This window comes from Syngnathus floridae, chromosome 6 (assembly GCF_059516105.1).
Source record: "Syngnathus floridae isolate MCC-2025c chromosome 6, RoL_Sflo_1.0, whole genome shotgun sequence".
NCBI classification, from domain to species: domain Eukaryota; kingdom Metazoa; phylum Chordata; class Actinopteri; order Syngnathiformes; family Syngnathidae; genus Syngnathus; species Syngnathus floridae.
The window spans coordinates 17,838,106-17,863,961 of NC_142418.1; the positions used below are offsets into that span (position 1 = coordinate 17,838,106).

A 25,856-nucleotide genomic window follows, 5' to 3' on the forward strand; every position below is an offset into this window, starting at 1 on the left:
CGCCGCCGTTTTAGGCCAAAGCTATCAAAAACATCAACCGTAGGCTGACAGATAGCTCAAATAGCATTTTTGTTTTGCTGTCGTGACACGGCTGAGCCTTCCGCCAAGGATTTTCCCACACGATTCGATTCGATTCACCTAAGTGGGATTCCAATTTGATTCGATAGAGTAGATCAGTAAGTTGCGACTCAATGAGTTCTTTGTTGTCGTATTATTTTTAATGAACTAGCCAGGACTGTAAATGTAGCATTTCCTTCAAAACCATCTCTCTGATAAAAAACGATTCGATTATATTTTCAAGTGAAACAATTCGATTTGATGCACTTGCCATGTTTAACTCAAAACATCTTCCGATTCAAATCGGTTTTGTTGCATATCAAATTTGTTCCATATTGTAATCTATCATCTCAGTAGCATCAAACTAATTAATAATTAATCCACATCTCTCAAAAGGCGATTCGATACCTAACTCGATACAATCGAGTGCGATGCGATTTAAAGACGGGATATTTTACGACGATCCGACTCAAGCCCTCGCACACACATCGGTCACTTTTGGGGACGGCCGAGAGGAGTGATAGGCCACCCGAGTCGGGTTGGCATTCACCCCCTATGCCAGATAATCGATTTAACGAAAGGCCTCGTGATTTTGCCTTGCGTAACACCACCCAAGTGCCAAAAGTGGGTAAAAGCGCAGTGCCTGTTCTGCCGAAGACGCTCCCATGCGCTGTCAGCGTGCAGCTCTGTTATTCTTTATGTTTTCCCTTCCTCTTCCTCTCCCCCCCCTCCCCTCCCTGTGTGCCTCTCTCCCAATAAAGATCAAGAGCGAGTGTTGTTCTTTGGTCTCCCTCATCCTTAGCTTTCTCGCTCTGTCCTTTGCTGTGGCAGGCTGTGACGACTTGATCAGCTCCGTCTTCGAGTTTGGGAAAAACTTGTGTTCGATGCACCTGTCTGAGGATGAGATCGCCCTGTTCTCCGCCTTTGTGTTGATGTCTGCTGGTAGGTGTCAGTCACAGTGCAAAAAGAGAGCCCTGAATTTGACGTGACAAGGAACAAATGTACCCACCCGCCTGTTTTTTTAAGTGTCTACAGCTAAAATTAACACCCCGGATTTATTTTTTCTATTATCGCACGGAGATTCCTGACTAATGGTGTGATCATTCGATTTGGCAGACCGATCCTGGCTCCAGGAAAAGGTGAAGGTGGAGAAACTCCAGCAGAAGATCCAGTTGGCTCTCCAGCACGTCCTGCAGAAGAACCACAGAGAGGACGGAATTCTTACAAAGGTACACTCAATGTTTCCAAAATGTGTGTAGCCCTGGCGAATCCTCCAAGGCTGTCGCTATTGATTATTTTTAGAATCGATTATTGTACCGATTAATCGACTAATTTGAGGCCGACACTAAAAGATTTGGACCATTCAGAGATTTTAAAAAAAGCCTCTAAATAATTACTCAATGATTAAAATAGTAGTCGATTCAATTACTTGTCGATTAACCGATTAATTTTAACAGCTCGTACCTGTAAATTGATTGCTTTCCAGAGCTCAAAAGCCATGTTTGTTCAAACATTAACATTTCATCACCATTTTCAACACTAGACTGGTTACTGATCATTTTTTAAATAAAATTAAAATTTCATCATCAAACAGAGCAAGCCATTTTCAACACGAGACTGGTTACTGATTTTTTTTTTTTTTAAACACCCACACATGTTGACTGACCAACAGCATAGATTCATAATATGAAATTGACTTTACAATAGCTTTCAGAGTCATTCAGTCAAATTTGACACATCGGTTAGGAATCACCAGTTATCGTGGCGTCTCCTCACGATCGCGGGGCCCACGTGCCATTAAAGTTGCCCGATAAGGTTTCATCCCAACACATAAAATGCATTTGTATTGAAACCCAAGCGCAGTGCCTTATCAATCGTGGTGTCAGACTTCCTCACGCCTGAGCGCTCGTCTCAATATTTACACGTCAAGTTTGTCCCCGTGCGGGAGTCAAAAGACGGAGAAATACATTGGGGCACGGTGTCCTCCCTCCCGGTCTTTGCTGCGAATCTAAACAGCTTGTCTCTTCTCCGTCTCTCCCCACAGTTGATATGCAAAGTGTCGACACTGCGGGCGCTGTGCAGTAGGCATACAGAGAAGCTCACGGCTTTCAAAGCAATATACCCAGACATTGTGCGTGCCCACTTCCCCCCTTTATATAAGGAGCTGTTTGGATCAGACTTTGAGCAGTCCATGCCCGTTGACGGGTAGCGGCCCCTGCCAGGTGCCAGTGCGCCCGCCAGCGCACCCTAGGGGAATGTGGAGGAGGAATCTCAGACACTTTATATCGGTGCCCCGCACAAACCGGAGTGGACAAGATGGCACGCTGCTCAACATCTTCTTTTTCATCCAAGAGTAAGGCTGGTGGAGTTGCTTCTCAAGGTTTTACTTCTTTGGAAGACTTTTAGGGGAGGTGGAGGGGGGCCAACATGAGGACAAACCATTTCCGCCCCGTTTGAACTTGACCATTTTTTGCGCATTTTAAAATGATGGATGTCAACCATGAGTTCATTTGCCGGGATTTAGTCGAACGATATCGTTCGACTTGAAATTGTGTAAATCCTTCATTTTGATGTTTCAATTTTTTTATTAGACACTGAAACCTGCAATAATTGTCCCACACGTTCAAAAGTGAAATGCGCACAATTTGGTCACGTTCTGCTTTTTTCTCGGGGGGGGGGGGGTTGTTTTCCTTTCTCGTATTCAGTCGTATCTTTTGGACGCAAACTCGCAGCAACTCGGAGGAAGGGGAGAGGGTGGGGGGGGCCGTCGACACGTTGATGCAATCGGCACCTCTCTGTGGACAATCGTTTGAAGATCTGAGAGAGGGGGGAAAAAATAGAATTCTGGTAATTCTACTGAGATGATTTTTAGTTGTCAAAAAAAAAAAAGAAAAACCTCCATCCACCATTGTTGCATAGTGAAATCATGTAAGGCCATCTGCTATTAATCCTTCTCTGGACGGGTGCCCCAGAGAAGCACGGGGCACCGACACATTGAAAAGGCTCCATTCCACCTGTTTTATAATGTACTACAGGGTATATGGTCATAAGTACTTACTATACAGAAAAAAAAGTAATGTTTATAGAATCTATTTTAAATAACATGTATGATATTCGTAGTTAGACGATTCTTAATTGTTCAATTGATAAGGCACTTTTCTTTACACCTTTGTTTAATTTAAGACTTGTATATTTACCTAGTGATGTGTTGCATGTGCACAAGAAGAAATACAAGTTGAAACCACAGCCGCGGAGGCTCGTCCCGGGAGCTGGAGATGGTCGGTCATGTGTGGCGGGCAAGCGGCTCGGCGTTGCGGCTTTGTTGGTCTTGAGAAGGCGGATGAGAGATAGGCCCACCTGAACCGATTTATTTAGCGCCTGGACAATGAGATGCAAGCGAAGGTCAGTTTTGGTTGATTCTGCTGGTTGTGTTCAAACTGTGACTTCTATTTTGCTTCTCATGGAAGGTCACCAAAATATTAGGCATACCTTTAAGTGTCCACCTCTTGTTCTATGCCACTGCAAATTAGAAGCACAATAATTAGGATATTTCGAAATTATTATTTTTCTGTTGGGGTCAATCAAAACTGAGCAAAAAAAAAATCGATCATACTTGTAGTTATTAATTTAGCGAGTTAAAGCAAATTTAATGAATGAGAATATCAAAGCACAAAACTTTATTTGAATAAATCTCGCCAAGTATTTACAATGATCAATTCCCCAACATTCCCAGGAAATCACAATGCCCGATCACGAGAGATCCCCCTAATATTTTGTCCAGCGGGTATTGATTTGCATCCCTGACCGCAATCCAATACCCCCATCTAGCGGAAGGCGGTGGTACAGCAGGTAACAAAACTGCCTCTTGACACTGAAAAAGATTTTATTTCTGTTTCTGGAATGGCTTTATCTGCCTTCTCAGGCCAACAACGCAGAAAAAAAAAACAATGAAGGGAACGTGAATATTCAAAGCCTTGTCTGGTCGTAAAGCTTCTATTTTTGTAACACGTTTTTTTTTTTTATTTGGTGAATGAACTCCAGAACGAGAGGAAGGGAGGGATGTCAGATAGCACTTAACTATATTCCTGCAATAATTAGACTAGCGCTTGTTTGTACAATTAGGGAAGAGAAGCATAAAACGCTAGGACAAGTGCTATTTTCAGAATGCTTTGTTGTTGTGCTTCTGTTTTTGTTGAGTGTGTCTTTCTTGTCGGTGTGGTCGTAAAGTGATAGAACAAACACACACACACACAAAAAACCTGAATGTGCCAAACAGTACTCTGCTTTCTGGTCTGTTATGTAGAATGGACTCCTAAAACATTCCAGCAAATTCAGTAGCAACTCGGAGGAGGAACTTTATTTTTAAAGGCGACATTTCAAGAAAAAAAAAAGAATAAAAAGATATCCCTTTAGAGCGTCACCAACCACGACATTGAATCCACTTTTGATTTGCTGCTTGCACACCATCATTCCTTTGCCGTGCAATGTGCACAAGGTGTAAACTCCCGCCTTGTGCTGTCACCCCTCAGGGAAGAGTTTGTTTTTGCGCGTCTTTTTGAGTTGCCGTTTGATTGTTGCATTGTTGTGTTAAGGCTGAACGAAAAAAAAAAGAATTGTGATTCTCCCCTCCACCCAATATCGCAATTTACAACACCATTATCAGATTTATTAGAATAAATGTTTTGCTATTATAGTTTCGGCTCAAATAATATGTACAGTGAATTAGTTTGAAAGACACTTTATTTGTATATTTCAATTAGCCCGAGTTTGTGTTCAGGGATGCTCCACCGCACATAGTTGAGATTAACAAAAAAATGAAATATCACAAAACCATCTCCAAGAAAAATAAACAAAATCACAATTTTATCAGTACTCATAAACAACAAGATCTGTTTTAGATGAAGGTGTCATCAGGGTCCCTCTTTGTTAGCAAAACCAAATATTCTTATGCAATACTTAATCTGTTTGGGTTGTAATATTTATGCTGTACCTAAGTAATAATCTCTGTTGTGATGCACAAGCCCTGTACCACGAGTAAAACCTCAGTCTCCCAGCAGAACAAACTTTCCAGTCTGGAAAAATGCTAGACAATCCAGGAAGGAGAGGCCCGGCCGAGAGGATGAGGTGTGTCCGCTCAGGGAGGAGACGGTTATAGACGCTCGCACACACACACACACACACGTGAAGAGCTGGAATTTTCCTGATATTTATTCTGTTTCCTTAAACTGCAGGAATATTGCTCAACATGAAAAAATTAAGTGTTTTGTAATGTATCCTACAGTAAAAAAAAAAAACAAGCAATATGGCCTTGTTGTGTAATTACGGGTTTGACTGACATGACTCCAAAACGTTTCCAAGTAATAAATCCGCCGTAGCTTGCGGCGACCAGACGCACCAGTCTCCAACAACTATAAAGATGTACAGTGGCGTCTTTCTGTACAGTCACACTTCATCAAGCGAGGGATTGATGTGTGCTAAGTGTGCTATTCAATCAGTGTATAGTTTAACGGGTCCTCCTGTCTCTGCTCAGTTGTCTCTTTGTAAAAAAGAAAAAAAAAAGCAATAGTTTGTGCGTACGTTTGTGTGTTTTGTTGTCAGTGTGATTAAATAAATGAGAAAAAAAAAACCCAGACAAGGCTTTAATAATTACAAAGGAACAGGGTGATGTGAATGAAAAGGTCTTGATATATAAATCTTTTTTTTTTCCTCTCTTTTGGAAATGCTGAGCTCCATCCATCCTCAGTAGGTAGCAGTTTCAAAGTGTGACATAACGTCTTCAACAATGCAACTGGACTCACCAAACCTGTTGGAAGACGCTTATTGACAATTCTATTTATATATATTTTTTATTTTGATTCAATTTTGGCTGGAAGAACTTGCATTGTTTATAGCCCTATAATGAATTCCCTATCAAGCACGACACTGACTGACAAAGTGAGCGTTCCTGCCGACAAATTGTGAAAATGTTATGTCACGCTTCAAAGTTGGCCGTCATGTTTTTAACAAAAACAAAAAAAAGGTGTCATTTTCCAAAGCACAGCTGATAAGGTTTCAAAGTAGGAATATAGTTTAAAAGAAAAAAAAAATGAAAAGCAACTTTTAGCCATAATTGAATGTCAAGCAATAATATATGTCTTTGTGTATAATTTTGGATTTTTCTTTCCTTTCTGTGCATATTAGTCTTTTGAGCATCTGCATGTAAATACACCTCTTATTTATCATGTTTGGGTTGTATTTTATTTTAATTGGGTTTCATTTGCACATCTGGAGTTTTAACCAGGTGGAGAACCAAGAACTTGACATGGCCTGTAAAGTTGATTCTCTCACTATTGCTCGCTCTCATCCTCTGCTGTTCACTCACCATATTTAATAATATTGATCATGTGTATAAAGGTAGCTTCTGTCTGTATAGGTAAGAGGAAAAAAAAACTGCTACTAAGGCCTACCCGATGAGAATATTTATGTGCTAATCAGCTCCACCATATTCTATGGATAATTCTAGTTTGCTTCTTTCATTTAGTATTAGTCTTAGGGTGTGCTGATTTATTTTGTGTGGTGCTAGGTACGTTTGTGAACAAATGATTAATTACTAAACCTGGCCACCCTATTAGTTGATTCATTTCACTGCATACAGTATTAATCTTGATATTAGGACTCGATTAATGATAATGAAAGCGATAAAAGTTACCCAGCCAGTACCTGTATCAGTGTGCTCGTCTCGGGGTTATAAGGGGGACAGTCTAAAATGTTTCACGTCAAAAAAAAAAAAAAAAAAAAGAACTTCATGTCTGACACCATTGATTGGGAAAAGCACATGATGACAGACATTAGCAATCAACAAAATTTACAACCTATGCCAATTTTAACTGATGCAAATATTTGAATGGTCAGTCCAATATTTTGGATTTTCTGGACATTAAATCCCATCATCTTAATGAGGAAAACGTTTAACGTTCATGACTTCCCAAATATTTAGGCGATCATTCTAATCATTTCAGATGTTGAAGTGAGCATAAAGTCCACATCTCCATAGTAATTTTAGTAAGAAGTTATCAGGTTTTTTAAAAGAATTCGGATTTACTTTATTTTATTTTACTTGATGGCATTATGGGATAAAAGCTACGTTTGTAGCAAATACGTCCAAACATACTTGTGCTAAATGCTAGCATTTATCCTACAAGTATGTTCGGACATATTTGCCAGAATATTTTCACTCCAATTTTCTGTAGTTAAAAACAATGAATTGACGTTAAATGTTTTTACCCTTCCATTCAGCATATTAGACTGTCCCTAATAAGGCACTTATTTCCTTTAGCTAGTATCGGCTAAGTAACAAGCTAATCAACGGATGCTTTGTGGGGAAAAATTGATGTTCAAACTGATGCAGCAGTGTTTTGTTTCTCTTTGTCCGATTGTAAGTTTTAAATTCAGCAACAAGAACAGTTTGAGCCTGTAGTTTGTCAAGTATTTACTGTAACTCGCTGGTTATCTGCGTAGGCCCTTACACAATGCAGGGAAGTGGCGCTTTGATTTTGTTCCGTTGCCCATTCGGAAGGAAAAAGTGTACACGGAAGGAAGACGTTTCCTCGTCATTGTAGCAAATACAATTATGCTGGCAATAAAATACAGTGTATCACACTGAGTGCCTCTCGGTGTAGCAAAAGCGCATACGTGATTTTAGTTGTCCTTTTAAGATCCGTATTCTGAACTGTGTTTTGTTCAGTTCTCACAAAGTTGTTGTTTTTTTTTTTAACATGTGAAACAATTTCATGCAGTGTTAAAGGATTTCAATGTACGGACTCATTCCTCTCATTTTGTTTGAGTGGCAATTGAATGCTCATTTTACACAGGTTACCTGGAAAAAAAGAAAATATGTCAGTCCACTTTTTTCTTTCTTTCTATTTTTACCACTTTTCTGTACATTTCATGTTGTTGTCCGTGTTGGTCGTGTTCTAAGAAAGTTGAAGCAGAGGTGGAGTCTTTCTTTTTCCGAGTAAGAGCAACGCAAATTGAGGGAAAGCTCAGATCAGCGTGTGGTTGTCACCAATTTTCAAGTCACATGTTTGCTACTGATGTTAAATGAAATTAGGGGCCAGATGCTCATGTACCTTTTGAATCCAGCTCTTTTGAACTCTCTTTAGCAGGTAGTCAACTCACAAACGTAGTTTTGCTCCTTCTTGTCTGATGATTCTTAAATATGAAAATAAGTATTTTGATTCATTTTGTAAATACGGCTGTAAAGAAAAATAAGAAATTTAATGTTGTCTTTTAAATACTTTTCATTCTAATATGAATGTTGTTATATTGTACTTAGAAACTGTACCTTTAATATTACCTTTATTAAAAGTGCATTGGACACATCGGTTTTAGATGTGCTTTATGTGCTGTTATCCCATAATAAAATTTACCGCTTGTTAATGGGCTTTTCTTTCTTGGCTGATTTCTTGTCTTGTTGGTTCAACTGTTGATGACTTAATCATTCCATTTTCTTACAATTGAGTCACATTCAGCTATTTGTTTCATTATTAAAAAAAGCTTTTGGAAAAAAAAGTCAAAATCATTTGTGTAGTCATTTAGTAGAATAGTCAATTGTGTGGAAAGTTAGGATTTTTTTTAATTAAAAGTTTAATGCATGTGCATTTTAAAATATTTTGGGAACATTTTATCAAACCTTAATGTTTACACTAATACACATTTAATTGAAATCATTAACTGCAGTATTTTTTTTAATATATATATATTGAACTGCAGTGTTGTTTTTTGAACTACATAATATCACACAGACTGGCAATAATATTGGATATACATTTTAAGAATAAAACCCACCATGTTTTGGGGGATGAACACTCAGGCCCACTACGCCACTGTATTTTTAACACTGGTCTTGGTGGCGAATGGTACTCGTTGCATATCAACTGACTATCGGGCCCATTCGATTAGGAGCCGCAAGGGGGCAGCACAACACAAAGAGCTATAAAACTTGCTATTCTTTCCTGCGAAGAAGAAAACCACCTGGCGTGTTTGCTAACTAACTAGTAGCTAGCTAGCTCAAATGCTCCTACTCCGTACTGTCCAACCCGTAACAGTTATGGAGCCGGAGAGGTGAGTAATTATTCAAGTTATATTTGTAGTGTAGTGTAAGTAATTCTGCATTAACATAACAGAAATATATAAAATGCCAAGGTATATAAAATACACATTGCTTTAAGGGAGGACCCTCCTGGGTCCGATGCTCCCTTCTTCACCAAAGACGCTTATGATCAATATTCCCTTGCACCCAGTGTTAGAGAGCTGTGGAGCTCGCTACAAAGGTACGCCAGTCAATGAACACAACGACAGATTTTATAATAAATAAATAAATGATTAGCGTGACTTCTGTTTTTCCAATGATACAAGTCCTGCAGAGAATGCCAGTGGTGCTCAGTCTGGACCGAAGTCTACTACCAAAAAGGTTGCACAGTTTAAAAACAGCAGCAATAAAGATGACTCCCCCTGGGACGCCATGGACACTGACACTTCTCTCATGGACGATTCTTTGGAGTCTCCAGGAGGATTTAAAAATCCCCCAAAAGCAAATGTGCGGATGAAGAACGCGGGAGGTGATGTTTTCCCTCAACCCAGACTGCCCTTCCCGTGTGTGTCCAGCCTGTCCAGCAAAGAGCAGAGGGCGTATGTTGACATTTTGTGTAAGAAATCCAGAGATCCTCCCGAGGTGACGGTTTTCTCCTGCAATAGTCATTTTCTCTCGGCATTTCCTTGTTGCTTATGCTTATGGTAATTTTTCAGCACCTGAAAGCCCGAGTAGACCAAGAAGTGATGCAATTTCAGAGGTACTTGCAAGATGTGGCCAAAGTATGTGCAGACGATTACAATTTCATATCACAAGGAGCTCTACAATATGCTGAGGTATTTCCGTCACGGCACACAATGGTAGTTTTCTCTTGACTGTTAATTTTTTTTTCTAATCCTCAGGATTATTTGAGGGCACGTTTGGAGCATATCCAAACATTGCCCCAGCTTTATCAGATATGCGAGATGACTAGTTTGACGGGCGGGACGTTCAACCCGGGACTGTGTCTCACCTTTGAAAAGCAGCTTGTCGTCATGGTGATATCTTCTTTTTGGAACCATTGTGTAGCATGTAGTTGCTCTGCTGTGGTTTTAATAAGTAGAATTGCAAAAGTGTTCTTTTTATGTTGGTTCATTTTCTTTCTTTCTGTATTTGGACACTTTTTCTTTTTTTTTTTTTAATCTCCCCAGGGCAGTATGGATATCACAAGCCACGTAATAATGGCTGCTGATGCGCAGCTTGCAACGGATTATCCGAGTGTTTCATCAGAAAATCCTCCAGCCAAAAAAGCTAAGGACATACACGCTGTAAGCAATTGTTTCACTTTTTTTTAATTACTCCTATAAAGTAAGGCGCAAAGATTCTTTTTGTGACTGCCAAAGTGGGGATTTATGACCGGCGGGTCTTTTGCGACTTCATTTTGACTGCGGCAGTTTGCACAAAAGCCACTAGGGGATGCCCAAGATTCCTCTCACCACTGCTTTTGTATTGATATGCTCGGCAGGCAATCAGCAGTGACGATAATGCCGAGAAGTTGTGTGCACGCTACGAGCCGCACGTGTGTCTCACCCGGGAGGCCTTGGTCACGCTGTTGGACAACCACGGCCCTGATTTTGCTCAGAGATGGGAACTTCCGGTTACCATTCGAATGAACCATGGCAAAGGTGCAGTATTGCTATCATGATATTTCGGCTTGAAAAAGTTTTTTAAAAAAAAAAGTTTGGGATTTTTGTTTTTTTTCCATTCAGCATTTCAACCTTCATGCAATTTCTCCAGGAATTGCAAACATTTAGTTAGAGTTGACAATTGAATGAAGTCTTATGTTGTATAGATTAGATTATAGAGCTCGTGATTACAATCTGTCATAAAATCCTTTGTTGCACAGGTGTGAGTCAGAAGAAGACTGTTTACATAGAATCAGCCCTAGTAGACAATGAAATAACCGTGAGACAAAAGAGTCTCATCTACCACGAGGAGAGTTTGAAGCTCTCCATTATAAAGAATGGAACAAGAAACATGTCCCAGTTAATGACCGAACTTCCTTCGCTGGTATCATCCGCTCACACGACTAACATTTCTTATTGTTTTTTTTTTTTGTTTTTTTTAACTATTAATGACGACTCCTCAATTGTTTCCAAACCAGGAGGGCCCCCAAAGAAATGTGATGTCCCTTGCCGATGATGACCTCGACTTTGGCGTGGATGTCACTGACCTGGAGACTTTTGGAGAGGTGCCAGTCACGAGATTGAAGAAAACACCAAATGAGCAACTGAAACGTGGTCAAAGCGCGAGCAAGGCGAAACAGCTCGCTAATCCTCTCGGGGAAGGGATGTGCAGCTCCGCGGAAGATCTCAAGCATCACCTGGCAACAGAGCAGACGATTCCGACGGTTGAGACAAACGCCGCAAAGCCAGCGTGCGAATCTGAAAAGGAAAGTGACCTCGAGGATGACCGACTGATCATTGACGACTTAACGTCACCATCTAAAGCCGCGACGCCCTCCACGTTTCCCGCCGACCTCGCCTCCGAGTCGGTCACCTCTCCTAAAGGGCCGACGACGCGGAGGCAAGCGTCCAAAAGAGCCAAAGGCCCGGCCGACCAGCTGGGGGAGATCTTGCGCATGCAGACGGCCACGTTCAGCACGGCCAGTGATGTCGCAAGCAAAAGCCACACCTTGTCCCAGGAGAGCCTTTCACCCACCCCATGCGTGGAGCCCCCACGACACACCCTCCCGCTATCGCTCGTGAAACCATGCGTCACCTCTTACTTGGAGAGGAACCGGCCGCACAGTGGAGAAACCTCATCTGCTCCTCCAGTGATCCATATGAGCTCCCCAGAGAAGAAAAGTTAGTGTTTTAAAACGCTATTGGTAGGCTGCCCGTTAGCAGTTAGCAACAAGCTAGCTTCCCCTAGCCTACCTGCTCCCTGTTAATGCTGCAATATTTGAACACAGTTTGAACATTAACACTGCTTCGAAATAGAAAAATGAAACAGTTCAATAATGATTAATTGACGGAAGTTAAATTGTAGCTAAATAAATGTTAGAGGTCAAACACTTCTAAAAGATGAAGAGTAAATACAACAATTATGTAGTGGATTTTGAAGCAAAAAAAAAAAAAAAGGTCTTTGTAACATTACCCACTGGTATTCATAAACACTTTGTAGTCAAATATAATAGATTTGAAGCTCATTATTGATATCTGACCTATGTTTTCCTCCACCCCGTACAGAAATATTGTCTCAGGAGCTGCAGGCTGGCGCCGAAAACCAACAAGACTACACGTCCCCGGAGAGCGGCAACCTGATGTATGAGCTCTTCAGTCTCCAAGACGTTCTCATCGTAGTACGGAGCTCAGTCTCCCTAGCTCGAAAAGCGGTGAAAAACTCCAGCCAGGTATGCATGTCAAAATAGGTATAAACATCATTTCAATGTCTTTTGAGCTGATATTTCTTTATTTTCCTTCAAATCAGTTTGTGCCGGTGCATGTTTTGCCCAAGCTGGAGTACCAGCTGTGTCACGGGGTCGAGTGTCTGACCGGCAGCGAGGCTTGCCAGCTGTGGACGGAAACGGCACTGCACGCCACTACGGTGTCCTTCGTAGGTAAAAATATTCATTAGAATAATGACCGTGTAGCTTCTTTCATTTCTTTGAAAGTTCCACTTATGAGACATTTTATTTTCCCCCGCATTGACTGAGGCAAGCGGACCCTCCCATGTAAACCGTTTGAATAGTCTTTAGATGACTCACCTCCTCCTCCTCCCACTGCTGTCGGATTCCAGTTTACCCTGTTGCCATAACAACATCCACAGCCTAAAAGCAACCTCGAGCTAAAGGGAAACTCGTCTTTCTTCTGTGTACTTCCTCATCATATGGTTTGCTTTAAAATCTTCCAACGGGTAGTCCAAAGTTGACTTTACTGGTTCTTCTAGGACATGATTATCTGTTGTGAAAACACGGGTGGAGCTGTGGAAAAGCCTCTCTGATAACACACATTTTGACAAAACAACTTCATATTTTTTTTTTCAGTCTCCCACTAACCACGTCAGTGTGTTCAAGCTAAATTGAAACAAATTAAAACTTACGTAAGCCGATAGAAGACTTCCCTCTTTGTGCCTGATGGCTCATCATGTGGTCATCTTCTATTTGTGGCTTTTATTCATTTATGACTGAAGGGAGGATTTGTTGAAAATGTAAGAAAGGAGATGTTGCACGCCTTTTGTCAACGCTGCCGGCGTTGATGGGAGGAAAGCAATCGTTGTGTGCACTCATGAGCTTCCTCGCTAACCCTTTCTTTCCACGTAGCTCACATCAATCCACACACTTCTAAAGTTGCGCTGCTCAGAAGGCTGCCTGACGCGTGGCGACAAAACAACTCCTGCGGGTTCAAGTGAGTTGACGCCTCTCCGTGATGATTCTCATGACGATTTCATGATCAATCTCAAAATGCAAAATCAGTATTTTTCTTGTACACTTTGTCCACGTCAATATAATGACACCGACTTATTTTTGTTCACAGCCCGGTGAAGTCACTCAACATCCTGCACCACCTTTTGAAAAAGCTGACAAAGTAAGTCGCTAACAGAAAAGACAACAAACACTTGAGATTGTTCATACTTGGCCCCACTCCGTCTCGTTATTTGTTACATATTTTCATTCACTCTTTTGATATCAATTAATTCAACCAACCTGGGGGGAAAATGACAGTACTTAGACCAGACCTCCATGTTGTTAGCGCTAGCTAGCAGGCCACTAAAATTGTCAGTGAACGGTCGCTGTGGCATTGACAGATATCAAACCACTTCTCACTTGATAGAGACATTAAGCGGACATTTAAACTGAGCCGTTTGTTGGCAAGCTCTCTGATCATGATCATTTCCGCTTATTAGCCCTGGCCCATTATGCTTTCAGTGCTATGATATTGACCGTTTGGTAAAAATACATTTGTGGATGTAATTCATATTTAATGAATTGGACTAAGTAGTTTGAGAAACTTTCCCAAGTGCCCTCACACGTTTCCTCTCTTCTATCAGTCACTGATAGCCAAACAAAATGCAGATTGAAGGTCTCAACTTTTACGGTTTTTGTGACATTTGAGACTTTTTTTATTTTATTTTTAAACCATTGGATGAATTCTAAACGGTACACCGATTAGGGCATTTGACTTTGTTTATTGTTAACGTTATCATTGAGGGTTGGGCTTGTGCTCTGATAGGTCTGCAGGTTGTCCATACAGTACGTTCTGTTTGAAAATGATAAAGTTCACTCAGGTCCCGACACCTTCAGGCTTAGAACTGCGATGTAGGTTTATTGCAATTGCGCAACTCCCAACACACAATAGACAAACCACATTTCCGCCACATTCCACTCACCGGATGAAATCACGCTGAATGCATTGACACGCCTTCTGTGATGCAATATGTGTTTGTAGATTGGAAGAAGGGCAATACCTGATCACCCACAAACCAGGGGAGCCTTTTGTGACTTTCCTAAAAGTGACCGACGAGAAAGTGTGTCGAACCGCTTACGACTTGCACCGAGTCCACGGCGATCTACCCCGGCCTCCCGAAAATGGCCCCGTGCCGTGGATACCCGTGGATCCCACCGTGGTGCTGCCCTTTCACAAAAAGCACGGACGAGTCCCCTGCACCTTTCCCCCGCAATCTGTGCCACAGGTAAAAATAAGTAAATAAATCTCACGTGCTCTCAATGCTCTCGAGCAAGCATCTGGCTGAACCAGAGCCAATGCTGCATTCCTGCAAGTGCAGAACCAACAAGCAGGACAAAAGAAAGCATTGCAGTGTGAAATACTCGCTTCTACTGTAGTCAGCTCATTGACGTTCACTTCACAACTGACGCAAAGTCGACACAAAAATCCTCCATCTTGTTTGAATATCTGATGGTGCAGTTTGAATCCTAAAAGCATTTGTCCTCTTGTTACTGTGCTTGCGGCAGGCTTCAATCGATGCGAATGCGGCAGGGACGGCGGGCAAGCCAGGAGGGAAGAAGAAGAAGAAGAAAAAAAAGAAAAAAAACTACTACTCAGCAAATCGCAACAATTCCATTTAAAAAGTCAGCCAGCATCCATTTTAAGATCTCGCAGCACGTTATATGCGAGGTACTCCATGCAAAAACGCTCAAAGTAGTTTCTATGTTTTCTAAAGCAGCCATGATTGTATATTTTCTTAGTTGTACTTCTCTAAAATGGAAGCCCAATAAAGTTGCAAACCTGGGGGTCACCTGATTAGATCAGAGATTATTTATCAGAGCTGAAGAGTTTGACATAGTTAGGATCAACTTTGCAGTGGCAGCTTGTCCAACTGGGTGGAGTCACAAATGGGTGGAAAGAGGAGGAGGAGGAGGAGGAGGAGGAGGTGAAAGGGGAAGTCCTCTCCGTGTCAGCCGCACTGGCGTTCCAGCTCCACACCCAAAACTCCCGACACATCAGCTTCGTCCTGTGCCAACTTCTACAAGTGAGGTAAGTTTCATTGTTGTGGCTTGACACGCTGCTATTGAAAACTTACTAGCTTTGTCGTGCTCTAATGTTTAAAACCTTCTGGAGGGAAAAAAATAGCTGATTCATGGCCTATCTTGAATTGTTTGTGCCGATGTTTTGTTTCCCGTGTTCAGGAACAATCGAGCCCGCTCCACATGTGTGACTGCTGTGTGATTTCATACTGCAGTCCAGGGCGTGTCCCTTCACTGCATGTGTGTGTCAATGAATAGCAAGTCGCTTCTAATTGCATTGACCGGGAACCGATGACAGCAAACGCGCATACGTGTCTTTTATTGGTCCATTACGGAGATGGCTGTAGAAGAATGTGATTACATCAGGAGAATCAACAAAAGGTGGCCTCAGTGGGATTACACTGATTCATGATCACGTGATGTGTCAATTTTTGCAGGGCAGTCAAAATGGCGATGGTGGCTGAATTCCTGGGGCAACTGTCCCTTGAGGCTGAGGTCAAGTCAAAAACATTTTTTACATGACGACATCTTTTATTAAATCGACTAACGTTTTTTTTTGTTTTTTTTCCATCCCACAGTCCAATGAACCCAAATACCCCACTGTGACACCTGCGTTGGATTTTGACCCTGAAAAAGATGCTGCGAGGATAGAGACAGCTATCAAAACTAAAGGCAAGATTCATTGTGTACATTCCTGATGAATAAATGCAGCTGAAGTTTCTTTGGTCAAACTGTCTGTGAGTCAGCATCCTGGCTTTTAAATAAAAAAAAAAATTTGGGAAGTGCTCCAGTTCTGTGACCTCAGAGCTGCCAGAGCGCTGTGCAAAATACTGGAAGCTCCTGGTAATGGCAAACAAGACCTCCATTTTGTTAGCGTGGCACTACTTTGTCATTTGTTCCTGCAAAAGTTTTAAAGGTGCTGTAGTTGCATTTTTTTGACTGCTCAAGGAACGAAAACAAAAATAACGTTGTAACTCACAGAGCATCTTTTCTGGCCTTCAGGTGTGGACGAACAGACCATCATTGACGTCCTAACAAAGCGGACGTACGCTCAGAGGAGGGAAATTGCATTTGCTTATGAAAAGAGAGCAAAGAAGGTAAAGAATGTTTCCTGTTGCTATTTGTTGACTTACAGAACATTTTCTGAATCGCTTATCCTCACTAAAATGACGCTGTTTTCTTTTAGGACATGATCTCAGCTCTGAAGGGGGCGCTGTCGGGCTCCGTGGAATCAGTCATCCTTGGTCTGATGAAGAGCACGTCCCAGTATGATGCCTCAGAGATCAGAGGATCCATTAAGGTACACAATGGGTCACAATGTTTATCCAGCCTGCCGGCAGGCTCATTTCCTGAGCTACACCGCCCTCTTGTGGCGAAAGCGCAGAATGCAGTCTTTTACATAGTGTGTGTCTTGTGACTTGTGTTTCAGGGCCTTGGCACTGATGAGGAAACACTCATCGAGATTCTGTGTTCCCGCAGCAACGCCGAGCTGCAGGAGATCAAGAAAGTCTACAAAGAGTGTGAGTAAGAACGCCAAAAAGGCAGAATGAACTATACTAACTCAAATGAAAAGAAATTGAGACTTGTTGTATGTTAAATTCCGCAATATAAACATAGTAGCCATCATTTCTGCAACACCTCGCTTGCCATCTAAAATGGAAGCCTTTCCGCAGTATTCAAGAAGGACCTGGATAAAGACGTAGCAGGTGACACTTCTGGAAACTTTGCAAAGCTGCTGCTGGCTCTGGTTCAGGTGCGCTCGAACACTTTGCCGTCATAATTTGGACATGGAATCATGCCAACCTTCATCCCGTGCAGACCAAGAGAGACGAGTCGTCTTCTGTGGTGGACTATGAGAAGATTGACGACGATGCCAGAGTGAGTTGTGTCCACACCTGATCAAATCCTCACATATAAAAGTTGGGATTTTTTTATATTTTTTTTCATTTTAAACTTGATTGCTAACTGCATGGTATTTATCGATCCAACGCAGAAACTATATGACGCCGGCGTGAAGGTCAGAGGAACGGATGTGGCCACCTGGATCTCCATCATGACGGAGAGAAGCGTCCCCCACCTGCAAAGAGGTTCGGCGGATGCCACAAGGCGTGTTTTTGTTTTGTCAACATCAAGCAGCGTATGTTTCCTCGGCAGTTTTTCAGAGGTACAAGAGTTACAGCCCCTACGATATGCAGGAAAGCATCATGAAGGAAGTCAAAGGAGACCTTCAGAGGTCCTTCCTGGTTCTAGGTACTTGACATTTTCATCTAATGCAAAACTCGCATGATTACTTGTATGGTGATTTATTTTTTTTGCATTTTTTTTCTCAGTGCAAAGCTTTGAAAATAAGCAGCTGTTTTTTGCCAACAAACTGCACGACGCTATGAAGGTAAATGGATACAGGACAGTATTATGAACTCAATGTTCTCTTAAAGTGATACTAGAGGATTGTGGGGGGGGGGGGCAGTAAAAAGCACTTTGATGCTGTATTACAAATATCAGGTACATGAATATTTGCCGGGATGATAAGTCAAAATAGAAATGAATTGCTGTGGACATATTTGTAGTTTTTGCTGGATTATTATTGTGAGACACATTCTTCAAACACTGTTTGGCAACAGTGCCACCTTCAGGACGCTTCCTAATTTGCTATCATTAGAGTATTTTACGTCACATTCATAGAGGTCGTGGATCAGCTAAACAAGTGTGCCCTGATTTAGAGCCGAATGTGTGCTGATGTGTTCTCAATGTTTATTCTCAGAGTAAAGGAGCCAAGGAAAAGGTGGTGAGCAGGATCATTGTGTCACGCTGTGAAGTGGACCTGAAGAAGATCTGCTCGGAATACAAAGCCCACCACGGCCAGTCTCTTCAAAAGACCATCATGGTGAGTCCACTAGTGGGTGACGTCATCACAATACAAGCTGCTTGATTTGACGCTGCTCTTTTGTGCTCCCTGTGCAGGAACACACCAAGGGAGACTACCAGAGGGTTCTGCTGGGTCTTTGTGGACCAGAGGAGTAAATTCTTTCACTTGATAAATGAAAATAACTGGACCTAGTATGCTAAAGCAGCAATATTTTTTTGCAATGTGAAGAATGTTAAGTATTATGGAAGCAATAAAGCAGCACAGCATAATAAAAGTAAAAGCGTTGTCTTGTCTGTAGTTTCTTGTTACCTCCTCAAGAGGGCGGTATAGTAGCGTTAAAAACGTGACGTTTTCAGTTGAGCCCTCATCCAGTTGCTACCATCAGATGAAATAAATGCACATTGACATTTATTTCTATTTGTAAATCTGAAATCACAGATTATACTTGACATTTGCACAAATGATCAACACCCATTAAAAGCGCCGAACATAAACTAAAATTTAACTAAATGGATGCACAAAAACATTTTGCAGCTTGTGATGAATAGTGATGTTTACCTCGTGTAGTGTACCTATTGAAGTGTCCATGAGGTGTACCTAATCGAATAATAGGTCACTTTATTAGGGAAATATGGTCAAAGGTCACAGGTGTCAAGCTCTAGTCCTCGGGGCCGCATTCCAACATGTTTTCCAAGTGACCCTCGTTAAGCGCACCTGCGTGAAAACTTTTAGCTACTTTCACGTTCAAAAGGAGCTAAAACTTTTCACGCACCTGCACTTAACGAGGGAAGCACTCGGACACTCCATTAGGTACACCGCCATTTTCAAGTGTACCTAATAACAGGCCACTTTATTAGGGAAATATCATGGTCAAAGTTCACAGGTGTCAAGCTCTAGTCCTCGGGGCCGCGTTCCAACATGTTTTCCAAGATAAAGTGGCCTGTTATTAGGTACACTTGAAAATGGTGGTGTACCTAATGGAGTGTCCATGTGATTCCCTCGTTAAGCGCACCTGCGTGGAAAGTTTTTGGTCACTTTCACGTTCAAAAGGAGCTAAAAGTTTTCACGCACCTGCACTTAACGAGGGAACCACACGGACACTTCATTAGGTACACCGCCATTTTCAAGTGTACCTAATAACAGGCCACTTTATTAGGGAAATATCATGGTCAAAGGTCACAGGTGTCAAGCTCTAGTCCTCGGGGCCGCGTTCCAACATGTTTTCCAAGTGACCCTCGTTAAGCGCAGGTGCGTGAAAACTTTTAGCCACTTTCACATCCAAAAGAAGCTAAAAGTTTTCACGCACCTGCACTTAACGAGGGAACCACACGGACACTCCATTAGGTACACCGCCATTTTCAAGTGTACCTAATAACAGGCCACTTTATTAGGGAAATATCATGGTCAAAGTTCACAGGTGTCAAGCTCTTGTCCTCGGGGCCGCGTTCCAACATGTTTTCCAAGATAAAGTGGCCTGTTATTAGGTACACTTGAAAATGGTGGTGTACCTAATGGAGTGTCCATGTGATTCCCTCGTTAAGCGCACCTGCGTGAAAAGTTTTTGGTCACTTTCACGTTCAAAAGGAGCTAAAAGTTTTCACGCACCTGCACTTAACGAGGGAACCACACGGACACTTCATTAGGTACACCGCCATTTTCAAGTGTACCTAATAACAGGCCACTTTATTAGGGAAATATCATGGTCAAAGGTCACAGGTGTCAAGCTCTAGTCCTCGGGGCCGCGTTCCAACATGTTTTCCAAGTGACCCTCGTTAAGCGCACCTGCGTGAAAACTTTTAGCCACTTTCACATCCAAAAGAAGCTAAAAGTTTTCACGCACCTGCACTTAACGAGGGAACCACACGGACACTCCATTAGGTACACCGCCATTTTCAAGTGTACCTAATAACAGGCCACTTTATTAGGGAAATATCATGGTCAAAGGTCACAGGTGTCAAGCTCTAGTCCTCGGGGCCGCGTTCCAACATGTTTTCCAAGTGACCCTCGTTAAGCGCACCTGCGTGAAAACTTTTAGCCACTTTCACATCCAAAAGAAGCTAAAAGTTTTCACGCACCTGCACTTAACGAGGGAACCACACGGACACTCCATTAGGTACACCGCCATTTTCAAGTGTACCTAATAACAGGCCACTTTATTAGGGAAATATCATGGTCAAAGTTCACAGGTGTCAAGCTCTTGTCCTCGGGGCCGCGTTCCAACATGTTTTCCAAGATAAAGTGGCCTGTTATTAGGTACACTTGAAAATGGTGGTGTACCTAATGGAGTGTCCATGTGATTCCCTCGTTAAGCGCACCTGCGTGAAAAGTTTTTGGTCACTTTCACGTTCAAAAGGAGCTAAAAGTTTTCACGCACCTGCACTTAACGAGGGAACCACACGGACACTTCATTAGGTACACCGCCATTTTCAAGTGTACCTAATAACAGGCCACTTTATTAGGGAAATATCATGGTCAAAGGTCACAGGTGTCAAGCTCTAGTCCTCGGGGCCGCGTTCCAACATGTTTTCCAAGTGACCCTCGTTAAGTGCAGGTGCGTGAAAACTTTTAGCTTCTTTCACGTTCAAAAGGAGCTAAAACTTTTCACGCACCTGCACTTAACGAGGGAACCACACGGACACTCCATTAGGTACACCGCCATTTTCAAGTGTACCTAATAACAGGCCACTTCATTAGGGAAATATCATGGTCAAAGTTCACAGGTGTCAAACTCTAGTCCTTGGGGCCGCATTCCAACGTTTTCCAAGATTCCCTTTCTGATTGGCTGCTTGATCTGTGACGTCACTTGGACACTCCATTAGGTACACCGCCATTTTCAAGTGTACCTAATAACAGGTCACTTTATTAGGGAAATATCATGGTCAAAGCTGAACTGAAAGTGAAAAGTGCCACACCCGCCCTCACCCCCACCTCCTGATTGGCTGGTTGATCTGTGACGTCACAAGGACACTCCATTAGGGACACCACCATTTTCAGACTTGCTCTTTATTTTGGGGGACACCAACACATCACACAACGTTGTCATATAAAGCAGCTAAACAAATGTCAGATTTGTTTTCATGCCCAACAAAATAAAAACAAGGAATAAAACACCAGACAAGTTTTAATAGGTTTTAATGTTTATTAAAATAATAATAAAAGTACATTTCAAACCAGCAATCTAATGTGAAATTGCAGTAGATATGTTGGATAATAATATTTATGCGTAAATATATTCATACACGTTATTTTAAGTGATATAAAATCGCTTCATGCAATGCAATAAACTTAGCCGTTAGCTTGGAGAAAACGCACATAAAAGAAGCGGTGTTTCAGTGAGTGGTTCTTGCTTTCTTTCCTTGGCAAATCGTAAATCGACATTCTGGTTTACATAGTTCACGCCAGGACGGAGACGCAACACGTTCATTGACTGATCCGTTGATGCACAGGGGGAAGGAAAGCACTTCACCCATCAACTCGTTCGCGAACGGGAAAGTCAGGATTCGTTCCCTCACTGATCCGTTCTAGCGATGACCTGGAAATGCAAACCACAGAAGCGTTCAATTGATGAACAATACAATACAATACAATACAATACATACAATACAATACAATACATACAATACAATACATACCATACAATACATACCATACAATACATACCATACAATCCATACAATACCATACAATACCATACAATACAATACCATACAATACAATACAATACCATACAATACCATACAATACAATACCATACAATACAATACCATACAATACAATACCATACAATACAATACATGCAATACAATACATGCAATACAATACATGCAATACAATACATGCAATACAATACATGCAATACAATACATGCAATACATACCATACAATACATACCATACAATACATACCATACAATACATACCATACAATACATACCATACAATACATACCATACAATACATACCATACAATACATACCATACAATACAATACATGCAATACAATACATGCAATACAATACATGCAATACAATACATGCAATACAATACATGCAATACAATACATGCAATACAATACATGCAATACAATACATGCAATACAATACATGCAATACAATACATGCAATACAATACATGCAATACAATACATGCAATACAATACATACAATACATGCAATACAATACATGCAATACAATACATGCAATACAATACATGCAATACAATACAATACATGCAATACAATACAATACATGCAATACAATACAATACATGCAATACAATACATGCAATACAATACATGCAATACAATACATGCAATACAATACATGCAATACATACAAACAATACATACAATACAATACATACAATACAATACATACAATACAATACATACAATACAATACAATACATACAATACATACAATACAATACATACAATACAATACATACAATACAATACATACAATACATACAATACAATACATACAATACAATACAATACAATACATACAATACAATACAATACATACAATACAATGCATACAATACAATGCATACAATACAATACATACAATACATACACTACAATACATACAATACAATACAATACATACAATACATACAAACAATACATGCAATACAATACATACAATACAATGCAAACAATACATACAATACAATACAATACAATACAATACAATACAATACATGCAATACAATACATGCAATACATACAATACATGCAATACAATACATACAGTACAATACATACAGTACAATACATACAATACATGCAATACATGCAATACAATACATGCAATACAATACATACAATACCATACATACAATACAATACATGCAATACAATACAATACATGCAATACATACAATACAATACAAATACAATACAAACAATACAATACATACAATACAAAAAAACAAAAAAGAAAACAAAACAAAAAACAAAACAAAACAATACATACAATACAATACAATACACACAATACAAAAAAAAAAAAAAAAAACAAAAAACAAAAAACAATACATACAATACAATACATACAATACATACAATACAATACATACAATACAATACATACAATACAATACATACAATACAATACATACAATACATACAATAAGTACAATACATACATACAATACATACAATACAATACAATACATACAATGCAAAAAAACAAAAAAAACAAAAAAAACAAAAAACAAAAAAAAAACAATACATACAATACACACAATACAATACATACAATACATGCAAAACAAAAAACAAAAAAAAACAATACATACAATACAATACATACAATACAAAAAACAAAACAAAAAAAACAAAAAAATACATACAATACAATACATACAATACAATACAAAACAAAAAAAACAAAAACACAACCAAAAAAAACAACAAAAAAACAATACATACAATACAATACATACATATAATACAATACATACAATACAATACATACAATACAATACATACAATACAATACATACAATACAATGCATACAATACAATACATACAATACATACATACAATACATACAAAAAAAAAAAAAAAGAAAACAAAAAACAAAACAATACATACACTACAATACAATACACACAATACAATACATACAGTACATACAAAACAAAAAACAAAACAAAAAACAAAAAACAAAAAAAATAATACATACAATACAATACATACAATACATACAATACAATACATACAATACGATACATACAATACAATACATACAATACAATACATACAATACAATACATACAATACATACAAAACAAAAAACAAAAAATAAAAAACAAAACAACAAAACAAACAATACAAAACAATACATACATACAATACAAAAAAATACAAAAAACAAAACAAAAAAAACCAAAAAAAAATACATACAATACATACATACAATACATACAATGCAAAAAAAAACAAAAAAAAAAAAAAAAAAAAAAAACACAACCAAAAAAAACAACAAAAAAACAATACATACAATACAATACAATACATACATACAATACAATACATACATATAATACAATACATACAATACAATACATACAATACAATACATACAATACAATACATACAATACAATACATACAATACAATGCATACAATACAATACATACAATACAATACATACATACAATACATACAATACAAAAAAAAAAAAAAAAGAAAACAAAAAACAAAACAATACATACAATACAATACACACAATACAATACATACAGTACATACAAAACAAAAAACAAAACAAAAAACAAAAAAAATAATACATACAATACAATACAATACATACAATACATACAATACGATACATACAATACAATACATACAATACCATACAATACATACAATACAATACATACAATAGATACAAAACAAAAAACAAAAAACAAAACAAAACAAAACAAACAATACAAAACAATACATACATACAATACAAAAAAAAAACAAAAAACAAAAAAAATAAAAATAAAAAAAAAATACATACAATACATACATACAATACATACAATGCAAAACCCCCCCCCCCAAAAAAAACAATACAATACACACAATACAATACATACAATACATACAAAACAAAAAACAAACAAAAAAAAAACAAAAAAACAATACATACAATACAATACATACAATACAAAAAAAAACAAAAAAAACAAAAAAAAAACAAAAAAATACATATAATACATACAATACAATACATACAATACAATACAAAACAAAAAAAACAAAAACACAACCAAAAAAAACAACAAAAAAACAATACATACAATACAATACATACAATACATATAATACAATACATACAATACAATACAATACATACAATACAATACATACAATACAATACAAAAAAAAACAAAAAAAAAAAACAATACATACAATACAATACATACAGTACATACAAAACAAAAAACAAAACAAAAAACAAAAAACAAAAAAAATAATACATACAATACAATACATACAATACAATACATACAATACAATACATACAATACGATACATACAATACAATACATACAATACGATACATACAATACAATACACACAATACAATACAATACATACAAAACAAAAAACAAAACAAAAAACAACAAACAAAACAAACAATACAAAACAATACATACATACAATACAAAAAAAACAAAACAAAACAAAAAAAAAAACAAAAAAAAATACATACAATACATACAATACAATACAATACATACAAAACAAAAAAAAACAAAAAACAAAAAAAAAACAAAAAAAAAAACACATACAATACAATACATACAATACATATAATACAATACATACAATACAATACATACAAAACAAAAAACAAAACAAAAAAAACAAAAAACAACAAAACAAAAAACA

The 25,856-nt window shown here is 39.0% G+C and overlaps 3 protein-coding genes and 2 long non-coding RNA genes across 18 annotated transcripts in view; 3 read left to right on the forward strand and 2 right to left on the reverse strand.

Annotated features, from left to right (window-relative positions):
• roraa (RAR-related orphan receptor A, paralog a) overlaps positions 1-8,480 on the forward strand; it is a 143,977-nt gene extending 135,497 nt beyond the window's left edge. For all 3 annotated transcript variants that reach the window (XM_088377968.1, XM_088377969.1, XM_088377970.1), the window contains 3 exons: positions 889-999; positions 1,174-1,286; positions 2,102-8,480. In XM_088377968.1, the coding sequence (XP_088234094.1) occupies positions 889-999; positions 1,174-1,286; positions 2,102-2,266 (389 nt within the window). In that variant the 3' untranslated portion in view covers positions 2,267-8,480. The remainder of the gene's footprint in view (positions 1-888; positions 1,000-1,173; positions 1,287-2,101) is intronic.
• Positions 8,481-9,027: 547 nt separating this feature from the next.
• ice2 (interactor of little elongator complex ELL subunit 2) lies at positions 9,028-15,566 on the forward strand. 3 transcript variants are annotated; one of them, XM_088379173.1, is made up of 16 exons: positions 9,028-9,159; positions 9,267-9,368; positions 9,454-9,769; positions 9,844-9,963; positions 10,030-10,164; positions 10,318-10,434; positions 10,632-10,791; positions 11,013-11,176; positions 11,271-11,973; positions 12,358-12,521; positions 12,599-12,728; positions 13,431-13,515; positions 13,645-13,695; positions 14,557-14,800; positions 15,081-15,243; positions 15,431-15,566. In XM_088379173.1, exons 1-15 carry the CDS (start codon positions 9,110-9,112, stop codon positions 15,192-15,194), a joined length of 2,655 nt encoding a protein of 884 aa, XP_088235299.1. In that variant the 5' UTR covers positions 9,028-9,109; the 3' UTR covers positions 15,195-15,243; positions 15,431-15,566. The 3 variants fall into 3 exon arrangements, with proteins under 3 accessions (XP_088235299.1, XP_088235300.1, XP_088235298.1); XM_088379174.1 differs by lacking the exon at positions 15,431-15,566 and having other exon boundaries at positions 9,454-9,508; positions 9,606-9,769; positions 15,081-15,369; XM_088379172.1 differs by lacking the exon at positions 15,431-15,566 and having other exon boundaries at positions 15,081-15,369.
• Positions 9,408-13,276, reverse strand: LOC148397034 (uncharacterized). Its single transcript, XR_015859109.1, has 3 exons — positions 13,211-13,276; positions 12,876-13,068; positions 9,408-11,489 (listed from the first exon to the last, which is right to left on the reverse strand). It is a non-coding gene; the product is annotated as an uncharacterized LOC148397034 (long non-coding RNA).
• On the forward strand, positions 15,463-18,739 carry LOC148397035 (annexin A2-like). Its single transcript, XM_088379175.1, has 13 exons — positions 15,463-15,603; positions 16,031-16,088; positions 16,172-16,265; positions 16,596-16,690; positions 16,780-16,893; positions 17,023-17,113; positions 17,267-17,346; positions 17,412-17,471; positions 17,587-17,680; positions 17,748-17,843; positions 17,924-17,982; positions 18,355-18,477; positions 18,555-18,739. The coding sequence occupies exons 2-13, from the start codon at positions 16,041-16,043 to the stop codon at positions 18,612-18,614; spliced, it is 1,014 nt and encodes a 337-aa protein (XP_088235301.1). The 5' UTR covers positions 15,463-15,603; positions 16,031-16,040; the 3' UTR covers positions 18,615-18,739.
• Positions 18,740-21,578: 2,839 nt separating this feature from the next.
• The window catches only part of LOC148397036 (uncharacterized), a 58,524-nt gene continuing 54,246 nt past the window's right edge, over positions 21,579-25,856 (reverse strand). For all 10 annotated transcript variants that reach the window (XR_015858998.1, XR_015859005.1, XR_015859000.1 and 7 more), the window contains one exon: positions 21,579-21,991. This is a non-coding gene — a long non-coding RNA (uncharacterized LOC148397036). The remainder of the gene's footprint in view (positions 21,992-25,856) is intronic.